Source organism: Aulonocara stuartgranti (assembly GCF_965226115.1).
Source record: "Aulonocara stuartgranti genome assembly, chromosome: 23".
In the NCBI taxonomy this organism is placed as follows: Eukaryota; Metazoa; Chordata; class Actinopteri; order Cichliformes; family Cichlidae; genus Aulonocara; species Aulonocara stuartgranti.
The window spans coordinates 21,016,502-21,038,132 of NC_138958.1; the positions used below are offsets into that span (position 1 = coordinate 21,016,502).

Consider the following 21,631-nt stretch of genomic DNA (forward strand, 5'->3'; position numbering starts at 1 on the left):
AAGAGCCTTTGTTTGGTGAAGTCATTCATATCTTGCCACAGTCAGTTAATGAGTCCGTCTTCGTGTTTGTGAGGATTCTGAAAGTCAGCTTCTTTGATGACCATTTTTATGCCTATGCAGTGGAAAGGTCAGACGAATATGAACTGATTACATTGGCTGAAATTTTTGATTTTCAGCCTTTATATATAGTGACAAGCTTTGATGCTAATAAGCTGTATTTAAACCCAAGGTACAAAATTGTATAACCTGGATGCTATAGTTGCCAAAATGTAAATATATTTTTCTGTTTGCATGCAACTGCACATTTGTTGAATGTTGACAATTTGTTGAAGATGACAACTGTTACCTTTAAAAAAAAGTTAATTCATGTATTGTCTGGACATGATTATATGAGAACATATATATTTGACATTTTAGTGATCTAGAAAGTTATTAATTAACTAACAGATATTAATTTTGTTTGATTTTGTCAAGTAAAAATTGTAATATAGCTTTGGCTAAAATTGAATTTAATACATTTTAATTGAAAAGATTCTGAAAACTGTTGTTTATTCAGTTTGTAATAATTTATAATATGCTAAGTAACAAATGGAATTCAATAAATGTATAATATATACCATCTTTTTTCTCCTTTTTAAAAAAAATGAAATGCACACATTTTAACACATCTTTGTGTCAAAATAACGCATCCTTGTGTTGACTTTTTTTAACACAGAAGATGTGTTAAAGGAGCAGACACATTAATTGTGTTAAAACTGACACATCATGTGTTGTCCCTGAGCTGATGCAGCACATGTGTTAAAATTTAACACATGATGTGTCAATTTTAACACATCCTTTCTAAGAGTGTAGGATTAAACGACCTGCTCCCTGTCTCTGCTTTCATCTAGTGGTTAAAAAATGCCCTAATATATCTGTAATGCTGGGTTACTTTAAATGAAAGCAGGTGATATTCTAAGTTCAAAAGTAAATAACAAGCTAATACAATAAGAATTCTACAAAACCTGTTAGCTAAACTGTGGACGTGAGCTCTGTTATACCAGCTGTTTATGGTTGGTTATTAACATTATTAATTCATTATACCATGGCAGCTCATTGTAAATTTTATGAAAAGTGATAAGAACTCTGTTTATGATTAATGGTATTGAGAATGCTGTTAAATATAAAAATAAACATATTCTGTACTGGTTTTTTTTTTTCTTTTTTTGGTACCGATTGGAAGAAAACAAATTCTGCATTGCATATTATCTTGTTAATATATATTTTTATCTAGCTATTGCACACATATCAATCTTCTCTGTATTTCTTTAAACGTTTGGATGATTTAAAAAAAATATGAATGCTACAGGTGAAAGTTTAAAGGCTACAGTCTGTAAAATTAATTGTGAAATCTAAAGGGAGACGTCGTAGCACACCCACTCGGTTGGTTGCATCGGACAACGCGCGCGCTACCGTACTGGACAGGGCGCGCGGCTTTGATCGAGTGAATGGTTCGGGGTTTGCCCCCAAACGCCTCTTTGATTGGTTCTTTTCATTTCGATGGAGCTCATTGAACAGAAATGTGTCTCCTGTAGGAGGTAAGGGATCAGTCTTTCGTGATTTCCTCGATAGCTCACGTCAGTTTGCGCAGTTGGCGTTAACGGACTGAAAGCTGCAACTGGGAAGACGGGAAGAAGCTGGCTGGCCGCTGGAGAACCTCGGACTGCTTTTATTAAAACTTCGGAAGCTTAAAACCTTTTCTGCGTTTGTAACTCGCGGTAGTTATGATAACGATTTACAAGACTTAACGTCTCTTTATTTATTTTATCCTTATGATCTGAACAGGAAGTACAAGGACAAGCCAAGGCTGACGCAGACAGATTTGATTAATAAATCCCTGCAGCCGCTCCTTAACATAACGACGTATCCGAGTCTGTCTGTGAGCAAACAGGAGAAATGTCTGTGCTGTGTCTGTAGTTTTTTATCTGTATGGGGCATGTTTCGCATTTTGTGGGTCTCAGTAAAGTTTATTTGAAAAGGAGGGAGGGGACTCCCAGCAAGTCCCAGCCTGCCTTATCATGCGTTCAAGTCCTGTAGAAACTGAAGAGTGGCAAGTCCCTCCTCCCTGCAGTCACTGACAAATGTAGTAGGTGGTGGCGGTCCTAGCCTGTTTGGCGCCCTGGACGAACACTCCCTCTGCCCCCCCCCCCCCCCCCCCACACACACACACACACACACAAAACATATTAAGGATTGTACATTAACATAAAAACATAACATTAATGTAATTACTATGGACTTAATGCATACATATTATTAAAATATGGGCTATAACAGTTGTATTGATGTATAGCAACTTGAAATGCTCCCACAAATGGCACTACAACATGTAAAAAAATAATATAAGCTCTGGCGGACTTGGTTCTATGGTAGGTCTTAAAGGGTTAAATAAATATCGTCAAATAATCGAGATCTCAATTTCAGTGAAAATAATCGTGATTATCATTTTTGCCATAATCAAGCAGCCCTACCCATACAGAAAAGAAATAGTAAAAACTTATATGTGATTACTCATGAAAGTGGCCACTTTCATGAGTAAATCATATAAGGCTTACATGATTTACTCATGAAAGTGGCCACTTTCGCATTACTTTCATACATTGTTTTAGTAAGTATCCAAAACATACAAGTTTCATTATATAATTTTTCAAGGGATCTTATATCTGTTTTCACACTTATATGCTTTTCATACAAGTTTCACACAAGACAGATACAAACTTTATAAGATTTATATATATCTTTTCCATATGGGTAATCTTTTGCTCGTTTCTCCTCCTTTTCTTTTCTCTTTTTTTCTAAACTGAGGACCAGGTGGCTTTGAACTTTTCTTGTCCATCTTCCATTGGTTTTAATTTTGCACTCCAGTATGAACACCCATCCCTCATTCAAATCATGAATACATAATGGACTTGGATTTACAACATTATAAATGAAATGGACTCTATTTGGAAGCAGCAGGGCCCCCTCCAGTCCTTTCGACGGCTTGTGTGTGAGACTTTAAATCATCAAACTGTAAATTTTACATTGTGATTGATCCCTTTACCCCTAGTCCTAAAGTGTATATTTATTTTCTTACTCTTCTTATATATTCTCCTGAGACCCAGCAGTTCATTTTTGTGCACTGTAGTACACATTTAGTTTTTGCTTGTATCTCTCATACTCTACATGCCACTCTGCTAAGTCCTGTTGTTTCTTAGAGAGGACAAGTGTACCTTTAAAATGATGTCACATGTGTGGGGTGTGGCCTTGCCAACTATCCTTTTCCCTCCTTTTCAAAATGGCTGGCATCCCTACAAGCACATTTTATGGAAGAAGGAAAGGTAAGCATGATATTTACATTTAAAGTGTTTTTGCAACTCATATTTTGATAAATTTTCAAAAATAAACATCTAGTAAGTAATTTGAGGAAGTTTTCAGAACTAAGCTTATTTAATTTCACAGAGCAAATGACTAATTTATTAATGTGTACTCCAGTGCACGTCAGGACTTTGTACTTATTTTTATTTCACATTTTTCTAGTAGACAGCTCTTTGACAGAGGCAGAGAGAATTCTTAACAGAATCATTGAGGGAGATTCAGACATAGATCTTTCAGAAGATGAGAGTCATGTGAGCCAGACAGGAGAGGGTGAGAACCCAGATGAGGGACCAGACGAAGATGACCAAGATGCAGGGCCAGATGTAATGGAGAAAGACACAGGGCCAGCTGAAATCTGCCGTCGTCCTATCTGGTCCAAAACCAACATGTAGGAGAATCTGGAATTTTTGATTTTGAGTACAAAAGTACCAGTAACATACAGAAATGTTTTACAGTAAATTAATTTAACTTGTAAAGATAGTGTAAAAGTGTTTTAAGTGAACTATATCGGATATTTGAGTATAAATAATTTTTCTGACTTTTGTTTTGCTAAGTAATTTTTCTTTATCTTAGGTTCATGCCTGTGTTGGAAGAATGCAGAATTCGAGATGATGGCACACTAATGACACGTAATGATTGGAGCCCACAGCAGTATTTCCAGCAGTACATTGATAAAAAACTAATTCAGGACTTGTCCTTCTTCACCAACCAGCGTATGGTACGGGATTCAGGGTGTAGTTTAAACACAACACCAGAGGAGATCAATACCTTTTTAGGAATCTCTGTGTACATGGCATGCCTTGGATATCCGAGAATTAGAATGTACTGGGCTGCCAAAACAAGAGTCGCAATTATAGCTGATTCCATGACACGTGATCGTTTCTACAAGATCAGGTCCTCGCTGAAAATGGTTGACGATCTCAGTGTGCCAGAAAGCGAAAAGAAAAAGGATCCCCTGTGGAAAGTCAGACCAGTTCTAAAGAGGGTCCTCCAAGGTTGCCTCAATCTGCCCAGGCCAACAAAGGTCTGTATTGATGAACAGATCGTTCCATTCACTGGCCAATGTCCAGTTCGTCAGTTTGTACCTGGAAAGCCAAATCCAACAGGATTAAAAGTGTTTGTTCTTGCAAGTCCAGGTGGTTTAGTGCTTGATTTTGAAACCTACATGGGAAAGAACACCTTCACTCAAGTCCAACAGATGGGAATAAGTGGAAATGCAGTCTTGCGTTTAACAGAGACACTTCCTAGAGGATCACTAGTCTACTTTGACCGGTATTTTACCACCATCAGTCTTCTGGATGCTCTTAAAGAAAGGGGCCTTCTAGGTACAGGAACAATTCAAAAGAATCGAATCCCAAAAGAGTGCCACTTCACTGCTGACAACATCCTGAGCTCAAAACCAAGAGGTTCGTCAGAAATGATTGTACGGAGACCTCATGAAATAGCAGTCACCAAGTGGATGGACAACAAGCCTGTTGTCATGGCATCAACTGCTCATGGAATTGAGCCCCAGGATACCTGTTCCAGATGGTCAAAGAAAGAACAGACAAATCCAAGTCCCAAGACCTGCAGTGGTTGCAGAATATAATATCAACATGGGAGGGGTTGACCTATGTGATCGCATGCTCAGCTTCTACAGAATATCTAGCCGGACCAAGAAGTGGACTGTTCGCACCATACTTCATTTCATTGATCTGGCCATCACCAACTCATGGCTTCAATATCGACAAGACAGCGAGGCCATGCAACAAGCTGAAAAGAATACACAGTACCTGGAGTTCAAGCTCCTCTTGGCTGAAGAACTGATAAACAAGGGACAAACATGGGAACAAGACCTAAATAATACCAGTGATGAAGAGTTCTCTCCAGAAATCAAGAAAAGGAAGCCCCAACCAGATGAGAGTGTAAGAAAATATGGTGCACTCCACTTGCCTGAAATGGTTAACAGCCCAAGGCCTTTCAGGTGCAGAATGCTTGGGTGCAACAGTAAAACATATGTGAGATGTGTGAAGTGCCAAATGTTCCTCTGTGTATCCAAAAAATCACAGTGCTTTCTTAGATATCATAAATGAATGGACTTTTGTGAAATAAATAAAAAAAACCCAGTGCAATCAGTTGTTCCTAGACGAATGGCCTACAGCCAGTGAAATGTCAGTGACTTCTAAGTTGACCCATGATCTACTGTTTTGTGATGTTTTTATGTAAATATGTTTTAAAATCCTGCTTACAAAGATTTCAGTGCAGCATTTAATTTTTTTAATCAGCTCTTGAATTTTGTTAGTTTCACATTCGGGATCAATGAACTCCCCTTGTGCACTGGAGTGCACATGTTGTAAAATTTAAATAAAATCTGTTAAAAACAAAATTGTTTTTGCAATGTGTTTTTTACCAAGCCAATACTTGATTTATATTAAAAAAATCAAAATCAAAATACTTTTTTTTCCTGGGTCTCAGGAGGATATATTGTTTGTTTACTTCCACTGCTGTAACTGGAGCCTCGTCCTCTCGTCTCTCTATATACTGTACTTATATAGCGGAGATGACAATAAAGTTTTACTTTTACTTCAGCAGCGAGCAGGTGCACCGAGGGCTCTCGCGCTCACTTTTCATGTACAGAATTTCGAAAAAACATCGAATTATAAGCCTGTATTATAATGTATAAGGTTTTCACTCAGCATGGTTTGCAGCATGTCCTTCAAAAGAAAAAAAAAGAGTGATACATACTTTCAGTTATCAACTGAAATGTTTGAAAATGGACTGGAGGTTCCAGTTAAGCTGAATGTATCATGTGTGCTGTGCTTCATGACAGGAGGATTTCAGTTGATGTGCACACGAATGATTTGTGTTTCCTCTGCAGGTGAAGGTAGAAAGTGTGTGTGAGCTGTTGTGGATGTGAATTCAGCAGCATGGATCAGTGTGAGGACAGAGAGGAGGGAGTCCCTCCCTCTAAAACCACTCTGTGTGGGGAACATGAGAGCCAGACCAAAGCTCAGAGGTGAGATGACCATCTCTAACTGTCCAGGACTCTAATCCATGTCAAAGCTCAGCACTCACATCACTGCTCCATCATTATTCACAGGAACCAATCTGGAGCTGAACCCAGCTGTGTGTCCTTAAAGAGTGACGGGTCAAAGAGTATTGGTGGCAATTTTAAAGAACAACCCTTTGCTGCAGAGAGGTAAGCTGATAGTAACGTGAACTCTGATAGCAAACAATTTGGTGTCTGATTTAAATGAACTACTTGATGATGTTTCATTGTCGCCAAAGTAATGGTAAATGGCCTGCATTTGTATAGCGCTTTTCTAGTCCATAGCGCTTTACACTACATTCAGTCATTCACACACACGATAGCAAGCTACATTGTAGCCACAGCTGCCCTGGGGCGCACTGACAGAGGCGAGGCTGCCGGACACAGGCGCCACCGGGCCCTCTGACCACCACCAGTAGGGGTTAGTATCTTGCCCAAGGATATTTGGCATGCAGCCAGGATGCAGCCTGGGATCGAACCACCGACCTTCTGATTAGTGGCCGACCTGCTCTGCCACCTGAGCTACAGCCACCCCATATATGGCCTCCCTATACGGGGTCATATGACTGTTGGGATTTATTTGTGTAAATCTGTAGTTCTCCTTAGATCTTCACTGAGTTCTTTGAACTTTCCTATTGTGCAAAGTATTAGTGAATCTAATGAGTGCTTTAAAACAAATCCCTTTTATACTGCCAAATAGAAACCTATCAGAAATTATCAGTTGGACCTGGCTGCAACAACAGTTTTATGTTTAGAAATCAAGGATATACTGTCCACTTTCATATCTGTCTCTTTGGCAGTAAGTGGTTCTTTGTTGTTTGGTTTGTAAAGCACTTTATAAGTGAGGCCTCGCATTACTTTTCTTCACTTATGATACAACCCAATATCACGACAAAGTGTGTAATAGATACGCTGTGTGTGCACTGTGTCCATTTTACACTTTGCTATGAGAACAGAGCCAGACCAAAGCTCAGAGGTGAGATGACCATCTCTAACTGTCCATGACTCTTCTCCATGTCACAGCTCAGCACTCACATCACTGCTCCATCATTATTCACAGGAACCAACCTGGACCTGAACCCAGCTGTGTTTCCTTAAAGAGTGACTGGTCAAAGAGTATTGGTGCTGATTTTAAAGGACAAAACTCTGCTGTGGAAAGGTAATCTATATCTGTATATATTTTTATTTTTTCAGTAAACTTTCAAACACTGTTAAAAAAAACAATTCTTTGATCTTCGGGCTGAAGGAAGAACAACACTCGGTGTTTTAATGCCCACTCAACAATCTCTTTAATCAATACAATTCTCTTTATTCCATACAAACTCTTTGAGCAATACAATCATCTGGACGGGAGATGTGCAGAGGAGGAGGTCCTGCAGATCTTGAAGTGTCTGACAGTTACACACACTCTTATAGCCTCGACCCCCACCCGAGTCATAAAATCTAAACATTCACATTCTTTCTCTCCCTCTCAGGCTATGTCCATCATTTTCTCTCCGTTTTGGCCTCCTGTCCACATTGAGACGGCATTTTTGTCACGGTCCTGGGTCAGTGACCCAGTGTTTTGAGTTTCTTGCGCCTCTGAGTTTTTTGTATTATGTTCTTAGTTCTCTTTGTTGTCCCAGCTTATTCTTTAATGTAGTGTCTTAGTTTCGTTTTCTTGTATTCTGTTTAGTTCTCTGAGTATTTAGTAGCTGCCCTCTGTGTCTCTTTGTTGTTGGTGTTGTCTGTGTTTCTTAGTTGCTCTGTCTCCCCTAGTCTAGTTCGCGTCTCTGTGTCATACTTCCTGTTTTACGTTGAAGGTCCGTGTCTTATGTGAATGTGTTCAGTTTACGCTTCCTTGTCTCGTCAGTTCTTATTTCCCCCAGCTGTGCTCTCCTTCTGTGTCTCATTCCCCTCGTTACTTCCCAGTGTATTTAAGCCCTGTGTTTCTCTGAGTCAGTGTCGTGTTGTCCCTCATGCTGTGTGGATCTCCCTGTGTCTCACTGTGAGTTTTAGGTTGGTGTTTCCTAGTTTAGTTTGTATTTTTTTTTCCCTGCCAGCCAATAAAGCTGTGACTTTGAGTTGACACCTTGAGTCTGAGCGCCTGCATTTTGGGCAACTCTGTCAAAATGACTGAAAACGCTAGTGTGGACACGGAGCATTTTCGTATGAAAACGCCGTTTTCGAATATCTCCGTGCTAGTGTGGACGTAGCCTTAGTGAGCTTCAGTTATGACCTTGGCTTTCAGCATGTTTTGTTCTCCCTAATCAGACAAAGCGGGCCGTGATTCTATGCAAACAGTATTTCTTTATAAATCAGCAATATAAGGTATCATGAAACAGTGTAATATTCCATTCCTGTCTTTTCTCAACATAAACAATCCATTAATTTTATTACATGTACATGGGGATTTTCACAGCTCAGCATCCAATATCAAAATCCGCTGGGGCCGTCCCAGCAGCACACATTTATACACAGACATCAACAACCTTGTGATCCCTCTCTGTCTCCTGCCTCCCTATCTTGTGTCCTTGCTGCCCACTTCTTCGCACACTATATTCTCCTGAGTTTGGCTTACCAACTCCTTATCCCACTAACGGCAGCTTTCTGTCGCTCCTGCTTCTCACATACATCTCTGACCTATTCTTCCAATTCTATGTGTGTGCTCGATGTGTGAATGTTTAGTAACTTGACCTATGACCTACTTAAATGAATAATGAATATAATGCTTTACCATGGTTCAACAACTAAATCCCAACTACTGCGATAATACGATAATCTATTCTCACACAGCTCAGCACTCACATCACTGCTCCATCATTATTCACAGGAACCAACCTGGACCTGAACCCAGCTGTGTGTCCTTAAAGAGTGACTGGTCAAAGAGTATTGGTGCTAATTTTAAAGGACAAAACTCTGCTGTGGAAAGGTAATCTATATCTGTATATATTTTTATTTTTTCAGTAAACTTTCAAAAACCTAACCACTGATGTAAGAGGCTTTTCTGTCAGAAAGCTGGTCCAGCAGGTGTAAACTTTGTACTTTGGCTCAGAAAACAATGTTGGTAACAACCAGTCGAGTGGCATCAGGTCTTGCTAAGTGGAGGCAGCCCTTACTGCTATTAAGAATTGGATGTCAATAGAGACTCTTTTTTTTTTTAACCAGCTGCTCCTAATTGCCCCACCATTTAGCCACCGAACAAAGGGCTATGGGGCTTTTGCCATTTTACTGGCAGCCTTTGTTTTAGAAGCCTTTGAAGTTAAAATCTAAGCCACAAATCACTTATAGGTTTCTTTCTTGATGGCTTAGGTAAAGTCCAAGAGACTATTTTGCACCTAGTAGCCACAAATCAATTATTAATGTCTCAAAGAAGTCCATCAGTGCCGTGATTCTATCTTATATGAACATCTGTCTTAGCTGCTGGTAATCAAGCTAAAACAAATCATTCAACAATTCAAATCATCACTGTAAAAAATTCTAACACTGGTAAAACATGATTACATGGTTTTCCTTTCCTCTTAATTAGGAAGGTGGGATTGTAAAATAGTTTTTCTGAGAAGTCTTTTTTTCTCTCTTATTTATTCATCTCTACAGAGAGAACAAGAATACCTCAGAGGTTCCCAGTGATCAGCCTCCCCAGGAGCATCAAGCACACCTGGACTCCATATTTATGGTCTGTAAATATACAAACAGTACTTTACATCTGTTCACAGTCATTTCTTAAAAATTTTATGCATGTTCTTACAACCAAACACAGAAGCAAAAAGCGTGACTATTTTTGAAAATAGCTTCAAAATTCAGATGGTGCAGCAGCAAAAATATAACTGTATGGTATTTACATTGTATTTCAAGCTCTAATATTTCTAAACCACTTGTTAGTTTTATTTAAAAAATACTTTTAAATCGTTACAGAAAGTTGTATTATAATAAAGTGGAAGCAACTGGAAATGAAAGTCTGACTGCACTGTGCCAAATGTAAAGTTTAGTGGAGGTTTGATTATGGGATTTGTTTGTTTTTCAGGGTTGGGGTTCGGCTCCTTAGTGCTGATCCTGTGTTTTTTCACAAAATTGTGTGGTATGACCAAAGGTCTCCACTTTGGTGTCATCCATTCAGAGTCTTGTGGTTTGTTTGGATGCAGCTTTACAAACCTAAGCTGTGCTGTTTTCTTCTCAGAAAGGAGAGCTTTCTCCTGACAACCCTTCTAAACTTGCAATATTTGTTTCTCCTTTTTCTAAATGTACTGTCATAAACTTCAACTCTTTAGCTCTTGTGTTTTTTTTGCTGTTTCTTTGAGAATTGTACAGTCTAACCAGGTTTGCCGCGACATCCACACCTTGGAAGACTAGCAACTGACTTATTATTTTCCACTTGTGAATAATCTTTAGGGTGATGGCCTTCAAATTGTTTTCAACTTGCTTTAAAACTCTTCCCAGATTGATGGGTGTGAATGCCCACATAAATGCAGCATTGAGTGCAAAACAAAAGAAATGGTGTATGCAGACCTGCAGTGCTCAGCAGGAATCTTAACATTCCCTGAGACATTTTCCTCCATCACCAAGGTCTAAAGTTAATTTATTCAGCTTTTAAGGGGGATCTAAAAACAGCAAACTGACACCACACGAAGCCCTGGAATGATGTATAAATAAAACAGATTTTAATTCCAGCTGGATTGTAATTGTTTTCAACATGGTTCTGATGTTTGTATCTATGATTTCAGATTTATTGAGTCATTCATATAAATTTCTGTTCCAGCTCCTGGAGGAGAAAATCATCACTTTTGTGAAGAATGAGTTAAAGAAGATCCAGACAGTTCTGTATCCAGATTATTCAGAATGCTTAAACTGCCAGACGGAGGATAAGGAGATTTTGGAGTGTGAGGATGAAGAGCAAAGGCGTACCAACAGAGAGGCATTTATAAAGATCACACTGCAGTTTCTGAGAGGAATGAAGCAGTATGAGCTGGCTGACCGTCTGCTGAGCAGTAAGAGGATTTTTCTAAACATAGAAGCTGCTGGTTATACTAAGACATTTACTAATGTCTGAAGGATTACACCAGCACATATGTAAACACTCATTCTTTAGAAGAATTAAATGGTGGGATATTTAATATATAACTTAATCAGGTAACATATTGTCTGTTTTCAGGCAGATTTGCTCCAGTTTGTCAACATAATCTTAAATCTCAACTGAAGAAGAAGTTCCAGTGTCTGTTTGAGGGGATCGCTAAAGCAGGAAATCCAACCATTCTGAATCAGATCTACACAGAGCTGTACATCACAGAAGGGACTGCAGAAGTCAATGATGAGCATGAGGTCAGACAGATTGAAACAACATCCAGGAGACGAAAACCAGATGGACCAGAAACAACAATCAGACAAGAAGACATCTTTAAAGCCTCACCTGGAAGAGATGAACCAATCAGAACAGTGTTGACAAAGGGAGTGGCTGGCATTGGGAAAACAGTCCTAACACAGAAGTTCACTCTAGATTGGGCTGAAAGCAAAACTAACCAGGACATCAAGTTCATATTTCCATTCACTTTCAGAGAGCTGAATGTGCTGAAAGAGAAAAACTTTAGCCTGCTGGAACTTGTTCATCACTTCTTTACCAAAACTAAAGAAGTAGGAATCTGCAGCTTTGAAGACTTCCAGGTTGTCTTAATTTTTGATGGCCTCGATGAGTGTCGACTTCCTCTGGACTTCCACAAAACTAAAATCCTGACAGACCCCACTAAGTCCACCTCAGTAGATGTGCTGCTAACTAACCTCATCAGAGGGAACCTGCTTCCCTCTGCTCACCTCTGGATAACCACACGACCTGCAGCAGCCAATCAAATCCCACCTGGGTATATTGACATGGTAACAGAGGTGAGGGGGTTCACTGACCCACAGAAGGAGGAGTACTTCAGGAAGAGATTCAGAGATGAGGAGCAAGCCAGCAGGATCATCTCCCACATCAAGACATCACAAAGCCTTCACATCATGTGTCACATCCCAGTCTTCTGCTGGATCGCTGCTACAGTTCTGGAGGATGTGGGGAAGAAGAGAAAAGAGGAAACAAGGACAGCACTACCTACAACCCTGACTGAGATGTACATCCACTTCTTGGTGGTTCAGGCAAAAGTGAAGAAGGTCAAGTATGATGGAGGAATGGAGACAGATCCACCCTGGAGTCCAGAGAGCAAACAGATGGTTGAGTCTCTGGGAAAACTGGCTTTTGAGCAGCTGCAAGGAGACAACCTGATCTTCTATGAATCAGACCTGACAGACTGTGGCATCGATATCAGCGCCGCCTCAGTGTACTCAGGAGTGTTTACACAGATCTTTAAAGAGGAGAGAGGGCTGTACAAGGACAAGGTGTTCTGCTTCATCCATCTGAGTGTTCAGGAGTTTCTGGCTGCTCTTCATGTCCATCTGACTTTCATCAACTCTGGAGTGAATTTACTGGAAAAGCAACAGGAAACCACCCAGAATTTGCAAGAAGAAGAATCTGCAGACACTTGCTTGTACAAGGGTGCTGTGAATAAGGCTTTACAGAGTTCAAACGGAAAACTGGACTTGTTCCTCCGCTTCCTCCTGGGTCTTTCACTTCAGACCAATCAAAGTCTTTTACATGGGCTGCTAGAACAGACAGGATGTAGCTCACAGACCAATCTGGAAACAGTTCAACACATAAAGGAGAGGCTCAGTGGAAATCTATCTGCAGAGAAAAGCATCAACCTGTTTCACTGTCTTAATGAACTAAATGAACATTCTATATTGGAGGAGATCCAACAGTCCCTGAGATCAGGAAGTCTCGCTGCTGATAAACTGTCTCCTGCTCAGTGGTCAGCTCTGGTCTTTATCTTATTATCATCAGAAAAAGATCTGTTTGTGTTTGACCTGAAGAAATACTCTGCTTCAGAGAAGGCTTTCCTAAGGCTCCTGCCAGTGATTAAATGCTCCAGCATAGCGCTGTAAGTCATAAAGTTTTCATGATTTAAACACACTGTTTTTGTTATTCTGTTTAGCACAGTTGTGTGCTGTCTAGTTTGATGTAAGATTTATGTGCCAATTAGAAGCTGCACTTAATGTATAAGCTCATTATGTCATCGGGTTTCTTAGGGTAAACTGGTAACGATTTAGCATGTGCTAAGTTGATGATTTATATAGTCCATGTATAATCAAAAGTTCATGCTGTGCAGTCACATATTATTATTTTCTTGTCCATTGTTGTCTCCTCAGACTTGGTGGATGTAACCTCTCAGACAGAATCTGTGAAACTCTATCCTCACTACTCAGCTCCCGTTCCTCTTGTCTGAGAGAGCTGGACCTGAGTAACAACAACCTGAAAGACTCCGGAGTGAAAGTACTGTCTGGGGGACTTGAGGGTCCACACTCTAAACTGGAAAAACTTAGGTTACGATTCTTCAAATCTTTCATGATATGTGTAAAATTGTTCTAGTTGAGATCCTAGATATTACATATTAAATTATCAGGACTTTCTCACTACTTTCTTTTCATGTGGTCTGTTTAGGATCTTTTTTTTCTCTTTAATTAAAGAAATGACACTCATGAAGCACTTTGAGAGTTCAGGTAGAGTAGACAAGCGCTATCTAAGAACCAGTACATTTACCATTTACCACGTGAGCACCAGTTCAATTTTTTCTAATTGTTTAATAGTTTCTGTCATGTATGCTGTCTGCAGATTGTCAAGTTGCTCAGTCACAGAAGAAGGTTGTAGTGCTCTGACATCAGCACTGAACTCCAACCATTACCACCTGAGAGAGCTCGACCTGAGCTACAATAATCCAGGAGAGGCAGGGGTGAAGATGCTGAAGCAGCTCCGACTGGACACACTCAGGTGTGCAGAGGCTGTTTGCAGCCACAGTGTCTGATAGAGGAAGATGATTTTGAAAGTTTTTCTTACAGTCACACATAAAGTAGCCTTTTTCATTTAGCTCATTATAGGAATTCTACTTGAACGTGAACAAGAAATAAGTGAAGGGTTTGTGAATCTGTAGCTTCGTAGTCTCACGCAGCCTATTTGTCCATATGCTTATGAATATAAATGCGAACCGAATAAGCAGAGGGTATGTTTTGAGGATTCATATGTTCCCCACCACCTCTGGATAACAAGCCATGCCAAGTGTTTTGGGAGGGGTTTGTTTTGTTGTTGTTTTTTGTTGTTTTTTGTACTGGTTTACTACTTTACAAATGACTAAGCTGCTAATGTTTTATTACTATATTTGGCTGCTTTTAATGATATGGACAAGGAGGATTGAAAGTGGACTGCATTACTTTGAACCACTATTTCCAAAGAACATGCTTAGGTTGGGCGATATGTAAAAAAACTTCCAACCGATGCAGGTGATATATTCACGTATGCACAGACTTTTTGATGGGCGGAGCAATGTAATGATGCACATATTGATTTGCGCGTTTAGAACACAGATGAAGTCCAAACATGGACAAAGTAATTGCCAAATTGCACACTGGAGGAAAAGGCACAGATAGAAATAGACTGTTACCTCAGTGAAGAGTTGTTTGGTCGAGTGTGTAAAACAGATAAACACTGGAAATGCCTGTAAACACGGTTATAGTGGAAAAAATAAGCCAGTTTCTCTTTGTTTCCTTCCCCACCATAGTGGGTTTTTTTATTTGATAAAATGCTTTTGTTTTTTTTTAACATAGGCTACTGCTGTTCTTTCTTTCTCTTATTTGAGTAAATCGCTCCAGCACTCTAAGGAGGGTGCATTTGCTCACAGCTGAAGGAGGGTGACGTTAAAACAGCGCTATTATTTGTTTCTGTTGACTGCTTCTGTTAGCTTCAGCCAACATTATTAGCAAATAAATAAATAAATCACCCTTGTAAAAACGATTGAGCCTATTGTCAATAGTCGATATATTCCTCCAATCGCCCAGCCTTAGTGCATGCAAATAATTTGTATTTCAGTTCTCAACTTTAGACTTTAACTTTGTTATACAGGTAAAACAATTTATTGCAATTAAATTACAATCAATTGATTATTATTGTATTCACCCTCTGGAGTCGACGGACGCACCGGCGCATCAAAATCACATGACCAATTTAAGACGACACAGCTACAAGATGCTGCGACTCAGTCTCCATTTCAATTTGGGTCGAGAGTACGGACTTCAAACGATATACCAGTTTTTGAATTGTGTCAATGGGCCACGTAAAGCCAGGGTTATGATAAAAAATACACGCAATGTTTTTTCTGAACAAAACAGTGGTGTTTACAGCGGGAAGAACGGTAAAAACTGTGTTTTCTACAGACAGCGCTAGCAAACACTCGCCACTTGTGAGTGAAAAAAAGGAAAAAACACCCCTTCCCTATTGGTGTTAGAGTTTACCATGCGGCACTTGGTTGTTTAGGGAGAAGGGGAAGTTTTAGGAGTGACACCCGCGACGGAAAGCGGGCGAGCAAAAGAAAGAGAGAGAGCAAGTTTTCATATGTGAGACATTAGTGACGTTTAGCGTGTTTGGAGGCTAGAGTTAGTGTGTTGTGTAGTTATTGTTTTGTATTGTGTGTCAGTTATACTGCTGAATGTCACATTTGCTCCAAAAAAGCCATCAAATGCAGATTCCAGTGTAAACGCTGTTCCCACATGGAAAACAGGACTGATACACCTCCTGCTGTCAGACCTGCAGGGTTTAGGCCTGTGGTGTTCTCCTCTGTTTTATACTGAACACAAACTAGTTTTTTGGACTCGCACAAATAATTTGTGTGCCTTCTCATCTGATGCAGCACACATGATTGTTCTGTAAATAGATTTAAATGGTTATATAAAAAACGCCTGAGGCCTTGGCTGCATTTTTAGGTAAAAAGTACCTTATAACTTTGTTGTTTGCAAAACTTGTGCATAATTTTTAGAAATGTACAATTTCTATTTGCATTTCAAGTTATGAAAATGATTCGTTAAACATGTTTGTGGGTTTTACAGTAAAAAATATAACTTTTTTCTACTCAGATAAATTTTTTTGTCTGAAGTTAGATCAATTGTGCTAATATAGTATGCCAAAATGAAAAAATAACTCAAATTTCAAATATTTGAGGTTGTGCTGAAAATAATGATACAAAATAAGGCAAGATAAACAGTTTTTAAAGGTGAAATATAGAGGTAAAATCAAAAGTAGTCAAAAACGGCCAGTTATACCCTGGACCCCAGAGGGCTAATATTATTGTAATAAAAATGAAGTATAAAGTATAAAATGACCATAAATACGTCACTGCGATTTAGTCGGATGTTAAAAAATATAAATTTTATTTTGTACAAATAATGCACAAAGTGTATAAATAATAAAATGTCTTAAGGATATTTGGAATAGACCAGCAAGGATTTAGCATGTGCACAGTTAATAATCAGTATAGACTGCACATTTTAACGTTTTTTTGTTTGTTTGTTTGTTTGTTTGTTTATTTTGGTTTGTGTGTTTGTTTGGGTTTTTTTACCTCTTGTTGTCTCAACAGACTAAGTGGTTGTAACCTCTCGGACAGAATCTGTGACACTCTATCCTCAGTTCTCAGCTCCCACTCCTCTAGTCTGAGAGAGCTGGACCTGAATAATAATGACCTGAAGGACTCGGGAGTGAAAACACTGTGTGGTGGACTAGAGAGTCCATACTGTAAACTGGAAATATTCAGGTCAGGATTCTTCAAACTTTTCATATAAAGTCCATTTAAATCATATTCAATGCTAACCTATGTGGCTAACCATGGCTAACCAGGACTATTGTTGATTTATTCTGCTATATTCTGCTATATTATTAAAACTTTATCTAATAACAGGATTTCTTTTCACACAGACTGTGTAGCGTCGATTTGTTGTTTTTAATTTGATGTAATTTATTACAGATGTTCACATTTTCCTCAGAATCAACTAGTAATTCACACCAGGCTTTTTCATTGAGAGTAATTATCTGGTCAACTTTTTAAGTAGTGCTTAAATCCCTACAAAACTAATGACACTCATATGAGCATCAGTTCTACTTTGTGTAGGGCTTGTCCTAATTCTTACTTTAATAGTTTCATTAATTGAACAAATAAACTTTTAGCTCAAAATATCTCTGTTAAAGCTAACTCTGCGCTTCAATCGATCACATATTTGTTAAATGGAGGTATTGTTTCTCGCTATTTGACTGCGTCACTGTTCTCTTATAGTATCTGTCACATGTGCTGTCTGCAGATTGTCAGGCTGCTTGATCACAGAAGAAGGTTGTACTGTTCTTATCTCAGTGCTGAACTCCAACCATTCCACCCTGAGAGAGCTCGACCTGAGCTACAATGATCCAGGAGAGGCAGGGGTGAAGCTGCTGAAGCAGCTCCAACTGGACATACTCAGGTATGAAGTGGCCTTTGGCAGCCAAAGTGCCTGGCAATGGAGAAAGAGACACTCGAGGAAATAGGAGAAATTTCTTCACTCATCAAGGAGCTTTTTTTTTTATATATATAAATTTTTGCTCCAAGCCATATAAAAGAAAAACAAGTCTTACATTTGTGTGAATGTTAAATAAATGAACACTGGTTTGTTTGTTTGTTTGTTTTGTTTTTTTACTTTTAGTACCACACACTGCTGTGCTTGAGGCTAGAGTGGTTTATTTAATATCACATTAGGATTTTTATTTGATTGTTTTGCACAAACAAGGATTGAAAGTTCTCTGTGTAGCTTTTTTTATAATGGCAATATTTTTTTTTCTATTACTTTATGATTAAGTAGACCAATATCGATATAATATTTATAATTCATTTGTCACAGTGAGCCGAAGCAGACTGTTTGAATTTATGAAGAGTGGACCCAAAATGCAGACACAGAGGAACGTGGAACCAAAATTTGAGTATTAACAAAAAGCGAGCCGTTTAATGTGGCTGATGAAGAAATGAAGAAAGTAATATATAAGGCAAACAAAGACAAGAATAAACAATAACCTAAACCGAGGAAACTAAAGATAAACATAAAAAACAAAAACATGAAAAAAAACATGAAACTTGGCATGGATACAAAGATACCTGGAACATAGAAATATGGCGCAAAAGACAAAAGATGGCCTGACACTGAACAAAGGAAGACAGAAGGCTAGTACGCAATCAGATAATGGGGGGATGGGGAATAGGTGGGAACACAGCTGGAACAAATCAGACCTAACAAGACAAGGGGAAGCAAAACACAATAAAACAGGAAACGGCATGGAACGCAGACATGACAACATGGACAAGAAGACAAGAAACATGACAGACTAATAAGGAAGACATACGTGAAACATAACTAAACTTAAGGCAACCAAATGATAATCTTATTACACAACATACACTAAACAAAAATATAAACGCAACACTTTTATTTTTGCTCCCATTTTTCATGAGCTGAACTTAAAGATCTGAAACATTTTCTACATACACAAAGGACCCATTATTATCAAATATTGTTCACAAATCTGTCTAAATCTGTGTTAGTGAGAACTTCTCATTTGCCGAGATAATCCATCACACCTCACAGGTGTGGCATGTCAAGGTGCTGATTAGAAAGCATGAATATTGCACAGGTGTGCCTTAGACTGCCCACAATAAAAGGCCACTCTGAAATATGCAGGAAGTGTTGTTTTCAATAAATTGCATGATCAAAAAATTTTTTCTTCTTAACATCCAACCATGCAACATATAATTTGCATATTTTTGGTGCAGCGTGTTTTGGGGTTTGAAAATGTTGAAACGTTTCTCCCACTGAAAACGCTACATCCAGATGAACAAAATAAACTTTTGGAGGTTTTGATCAGGAACTTTTTAAATTTGGTATTAGTCAGTATAATGAGGCTTTAATTATCTTTCCAGAGACTGATCTAACTCAGGGTCTCTCATCCAGTGTCCTGAGCTTTCAATGTAAGCTTTCACTTTCTGTCATACAGACTTCATCAGTGTCTAACAGTATGTGTATGAGAGCGATGTAATGTCCATGTGTGCGTGCTGAAAGAGACTGTGCTGGTCTGACCCCCCTCCTCCTTTCAGGGTGGAGCCTGCTGGAGGCCGATGGTTGAGACCAGGTCTGAGGAAGTGTAAGTGTGTTTTTAATGTGATTCATGAAAACATTCAACCATCTTCAAACTGTCACATCACTCATTCACATCTCTGATGTCAAGAGTCATTATCAAAGTGTCAATCAATGAACGGATGGATGATGGATCAATAACTGCAGCTGGACTGTGTTTGTTCTCTCCATCAGATTCCTGTCAACTCACATTCGACACAAACACAGTGAACACAAAACTGAAACTGTCTGACAACAACAGGAAGGTGGCACGTGTGGAGGAGGATCAGTCATATCCTGATCATCCAGACAGATTTGACTTCCATCCTCAACTATTGTGTAGAGATGGTCTGACTGGTCGCTGTTACTGGGAGGTCGAGTGGAGAGGAAACGTTTATATATCAGTGAGTTACAGAAGAATCAGAAGGAAAGAAAATGCTAAACATTGTTTGTTTGGATGGAATGATCAGTCCTGGAGTTTGTATTGTACAGATGATGGTCCTCATTCTGTCAGGCACAACAACAACAGACAAACATCCATCTCCTCCTCCTCCTCCTCCTCCTCCTCCTCCTCTGTCTCTAACAGAGTAGCAGTGTATGTGGACTGTCCTTCTGGCACTCTGTCCTTCTACAGAGTCTCCTCTGAAACTCTGATCCACCTCCACACTTTCAGCACAACATTCACTGAACTGCTTTATCCTGGATTCAGAGTCTTGTTTGGGGCCTCTGTGAGTCTGTGTGGCATTTGATAAGAATCTTCACCTGTTTGAGATGCACAGAAGAAGAATTTAGAAAATACTCAGACATTCACAAGTTTAGTGAGCAGCCAGGCTTCAGCCTGATGTCTGATTGGGTGCGTAGCCTCCAGCTTACTTCCACATGGATGGCGGTCGTAGCTCAGGAGTAAGCAACATTTTATTTATATGGCACCTTTCAAGACAAGGATAACGAAGTGCTTCACAATAAAATTTAAAAAACGGAGCACTAAAAAAAAGACTTAACAAAAGCAAGTCTAAGATGATGAGTTTTTAGTTGTTTCTTAAAACAACTCACAGACGCTGTTTCTGGAAGTGTTCCTGAGCCCATGCACTGATATTTTATTGCAGCGCTAATGAAGGTAATAGCAATCTCACTGATCTGAAAATGCCACCAAAAACGCAAACTCATGAGTTGAAGAGGAGTCGGAGGAGATCATGAAATCGCCAAATTTCATTTTGGACGAACTGAGCAAAGTGGCTAAACAGCAAGGTATGCTACATGTCCTAATAAATGAGATTAAACAACTAAAAAAACCTGATAAAGGAGAAGGACAAGAAAATAGACGGCTTGGAACAGCGGATCGAGGGCCTTGAACAATACACAAGAATGAGTATTTAATCATAAGTGGACTAGAGATGTAACACTGAACCTACACCAGATCAACAGCTGGCAGAGGTAGAGACGGTGAAGATGCCCCAGCAGAGGAGCTGCAAACACTTGAACAGCAAGTGATAAATTTCTCCAAATGAAGAATGTGAGTATTCAGAGACATCATATCACAACATGTCACATGCTCTGTATAGATAGTAAAACAAAGCCCATTTTGAAGAAGCTAAAGAGGACTGGTGTGTATTTCCAATGAACATTTAATGAAAAAAACTGCTGAAATTGCAAAACAGGCACGTAGCCTGAAAAACAAAACAAGATATAAGCACCATGACCGAGGAACTGCAAAGTAATGATAAGACTCCTAAAGAAGTGAAAGTTCTGATAATAAGAGAACTCAGCGACTTAGAACAATACAAACGATCAGGAGTCTGCTCTTTACTGGAAATGTGATGACTGGATATTATGAATAATGGATGTGGAAACATAAATGACAAGGTTGGATTATATGTTTCCATGAAGAGGAAGACTTTGATTATGAAAAGGACTATCAAGGTGGTTATAATTTCTAATAAATACATTACTTTTAATATCGCTGTGTGGTTTTCATCTGTAAAGCTGAATAAGATCAGAACAAATGTCAAAAGAACAAAAGTGAGGGCAGAGGTAAAAAATGACATGATATTTAGAATCTGCATATATGATTCCCTATATACTTTAATGTTGTTACAAGCCTGCAGTAAGAACTGCAAAAACTGTTTTAAATAGTTGTATATAGGATTATTATTATTATTATTAGGATGATTATTACTTTGACCTTCAGCTCAATCATTGACC

At 39.0% G+C, this 21,631-nt stretch overlaps 2 protein-coding genes across 4 annotated transcripts; both read left to right on the plus strand.

Moving 5' to 3' along the window:
- Positions 1-1,439: 1,439 nt before the first annotated feature.
- On the plus strand, positions 1,440-21,384 carry LOC309700843 (NACHT, LRR and PYD domains-containing protein 3-like). The gene is made up of 14 exons (XM_082524680.1): positions 1,440-1,577; positions 6,254-6,391; positions 6,476-6,574; positions 7,485-7,583; positions 9,237-9,335; positions 10,001-10,079; positions 11,160-11,388; positions 11,553-13,362; positions 13,631-13,804; positions 14,094-14,249; positions 16,882-17,055; positions 17,597-17,752; positions 19,411-19,457; positions 19,625-21,384. Exons 2-14 carry the CDS (start codon positions 6,303-6,305, stop codon positions 20,176-20,178), a joined length of 3,765 nt encoding a protein of 1,254 aa, XP_082380806.1. The 5' UTR covers positions 1,440-1,577; positions 6,254-6,302; the 3' UTR covers positions 20,179-21,384.
- Positions 2,261-6,247, plus strand: LOC309700876 (piggyBac transposable element-derived protein 3-like). Of its 3 annotated transcripts, none has more exons than XM_082524770.1 (3): positions 2,261-3,359; positions 3,559-3,784; positions 3,970-6,247. In XM_082524770.1, exons 1-3 carry the CDS (start codon positions 3,269-3,271, stop codon positions 4,982-4,984), a joined length of 1,332 nt encoding a protein of 443 aa, XP_082380896.1. In that variant the 5' UTR covers positions 2,261-3,268; the 3' UTR covers positions 4,985-6,247. The 3 variants fall into 3 exon arrangements, with proteins under 3 accessions (XP_082380896.1, XP_082380897.1, XP_082380898.1); XM_082524771.1 differs by having other exon boundaries at positions 3,562-3,784; XM_082524772.1 differs by lacking the exon at positions 3,559-3,784.
- Positions 21,385-21,631: the final 247 nt, after the last annotated feature.

Coding starts and splice junctions, on each gene's coding strand:
- LOC309700876 (XM_082524770.1), top strand. CDS start 3,269: ATGTGTGGGGTGTGGCCTTGCCAACTATCCTTTTCCCTCCTTTTCAAA. Junction 3,360..3,558: donor ATTTTATGGAAGAAGGAAAG/GTAAGCATGATA, acceptor ACATTTTTCTAG/TAGACAGCTCTTTGACAGAG. Junction 3,785..3,969: donor ATCTGGTCCAAAACCAACAT/GTAGGAGAATCT, acceptor TCTTTATCTTAG/GTTCATGCCTGTGTTGGAAG.
- LOC309700843 (XM_082524680.1), top strand. CDS start 6,303: ATGGATCAGTGTGAGGACAGAGAGGAGGGAGTCCCTCCCTCTAAAACC. Junction 11,389..11,552: donor GGCTGACCGTCTGCTGAGCA/GTAAGAGGATTT, acceptor GTCTGTTTTCAG/GCAGATTTGCTCCAGTTTGT. Junction 19,458..19,624: donor GAGACCAGGTCTGAGGAAGT/GTAAGTGTGTTT, acceptor TCTCTCCATCAG/ATTCCTGTCAACTCACATTC.